This window comes from Sander lucioperca, chromosome 10 (genome assembly GCF_008315115.2).
Source record: "Sander lucioperca isolate FBNREF2018 chromosome 10, SLUC_FBN_1.2, whole genome shotgun sequence".
Classification (NCBI taxonomy): domain Eukaryota; kingdom Metazoa; phylum Chordata; class Actinopteri; order Perciformes; family Percidae; genus Sander; species Sander lucioperca.
In genome coordinates this window covers 6,425,294-6,427,793 of record NC_050182.1, presented here as the reverse complement: position 1 = coordinate 6,427,793, position 2,500 = coordinate 6,425,294, and the positions used below count along the sequence as shown (strand labels likewise).

General features: G+C 45.8%; 1 protein-coding gene across 2 annotated transcripts in view; it reads left to right on the top strand.

Moving 5' to 3' along the window:
• The first annotated feature begins 98 nt into the window (after nt 1-98).
• Nucleotides 99-2,500, top strand: part of myo1eb (myosin IEb) — a 32,103-nt gene continuing 29,701 nt past the window's right edge. For both annotated transcript variants that reach the window (XR_004106928.2, XM_031310639.2), the window contains exon 1: nt 99-353. Coding sequence is in view for 1 of the 2 variants with exons in the window: in XM_031310639.2 (XP_031166499.1) it covers nt 351-353 (3 nt within the window). In the remaining variant the exon portion in view is untranslated. The remainder of the gene's footprint in view (nt 354-2,500) is intronic.

Genomic DNA, 2,500 nt, shown 5'->3' with positions numbered 1-2,500 from the left:
TACCCAGCGTTCTGGCTGCTCTGTGCCAGCTGCAGGACTACACTACCCAGAGTTCCAGAGGCAGGCGGTGGGAGGTGGGAGGAGGAGGCGGGGCCTAACCTGCCCACACCTGCAGAGAGTTGGGAGCGTGAAGACTGAAGGAAGAAAGTCAGAGACAGAAAACTAAGAGAAGAACCGGGAAGAACATGTTCAACCCAATCCGTCTGATTCTCTGATCCGAGCCGAACCGAGCCGAGCCGAGCCGGGATCAGAGCCAGTTTTACCTGGACCCACCTGGACCCGGATCCTCCTGAGACTCCCTGAAGATTTCTCAACATTTCCCTGAAGCAGGAAGTACAGCAGCAGCAGCCATGGTGAGCTCAGTCTGACAGAAAGTAGTCAGATTACTGCAGAAAGAGTACTAATACCACACTTAAGGTGAAAGTAACTAGTAACTAAAGCTGGAAGAGAGGAATGTAGTGGAGTAACTAAGTAACTAGTAACTAAAGCTGTAACAGATGAATGTAGCGGAGTAACTAAAGTAACTAGTAACTAAAGCTGTAACAGATGAATGTAGTGGAGTAAAAAGTACAAAGTGGCATGAAAAGAAAAGACTCAAGTAACCATTAAGTTACATTCTGCCACTTAATGGATTAGTCGTCAACTAGTAAAGTGTGTGTGTGTGTGTCTGTGTGTGTGTGTGTGTGTGTGTCTGTGTGTGTGTGTGTGTGTGTGTGTGTGTGTTTGGTGTGTGTGTGTGTGTGACTATCTGTGTGTGTGTGTGTGTGTGTGTGTGTGTGTGTGTGTGTGTGTGTGTGTGTGTGTGTGTGATTACAGCAACAGTTTGGGTTTGGAAGTAAAACCACACTACCCACAATCCTTAGCGTAATTTGTGGAACTCTCTGTCACCATGGATACAGATACAGCTGTAACAATTCCAAATGTTGCTGTACAATTAATTATCTCAGAAATAATTGCCATTAACAAAATAGTCGTCAAGTAGTCAGTCAACTTCAAAAACATTAAAAAATATGTATTAGTGTTTTACACAGACAGGTACACAGACAGGTAGACAGGTATACAGACAGGTACACAGACAGGTATACAGACAGGTAGACAGACAGGTATACAGACAGGTACACAGACAGGTATACAGACAGGTACACAGACAGGTATACAGACAGGTACACAGGTATACAGACAGGTACACAGACAGGTAGACAGGTATACAGACAGGTACACAGACAGGTATACAGACAGGTACACAGACAGGTATACAGACAGGTACACAGGTATACAGACAGGTACACAAACAGGTAGACAGGTATACAGACAGGTACACAGACAGGTACACAGACAGGTATACAGACAGGTACACAGGTATACAGACAGGTACACAGACAGGTAGACAGGTATACAGACAGGTACACAGACAGGTATACAGACAGGTAGACAGACAGCTAGACAGACAGGTACACAGACAGGTACACAGACAGATATACAGACAGGTATACAGACAGGTACACAGACAGGTACACAGACAGGTACACAGACAGATATACAGACAGGTACACAGACAGGTAGACAGGTATACAGACAGGTATACAGACAGGTATACAGACAGGTACACAGGTATACAGACAGGTATACAGACAGGTAGACAGACAGGTAGACAGACAGCTAGACAGACAGGTACACAGACAGGTACACAGACAGGTACACAGACAGGTATACAGACAGGTACACAGACAGGTATACAGACAGGTACACAGACAGGTAGAAAGGTATACAGACAGGTACACAGACAGGTACACAGACAGCTAGACAGACAGCTAGACAGACAGCTAGACAGACAGGTACACAGACAGGTAGACAGACAGCTAGACAGACAGGTATACAGACAGGTAGACAGACAGCTAGACAGACAGGTACACAGACAGGTACACAGACAGGTATACAGACAGGTACACAGACAGGTACACAGACAGGTAGACAGGTATACAGACAGGTACACAGACAGGTAGACAGACAGCTAGACAGACAGGTATACAGACAGGTACACAGACAGGTATACAGACAGGTACACAGACAGGTAGACAGGTATACAGACAGGTACACAGACAGGTAGACAGACAGCTAGACAGACAGGTATACAGACAGGTACACAGACAGGTAGACAGACAGCTAGACAGACAGGTATACAGACAGGTATACAGACAGGTATACAGACAGGTAGACAGACAGCTAGACAGACAGGTATACAGACAGGTATACAGACAGGTATACAGACAGGTACACAGACAGGTACACAGACAGGTACACAGGTATACAGACAGGTACACAGACAGGTACACAGACAGGTAGACAGACAGCTAGACAGACAGGTATACAGACAGGTACACAGACAGGTAGACAGGTATACAAGGTATACAGACAGGTACACAGACAGGTAGACAGGTATACAGACAGGTACACAGACAGGTATACAGACAGGTAGACAGACAGGTAGACAGACAGGTAC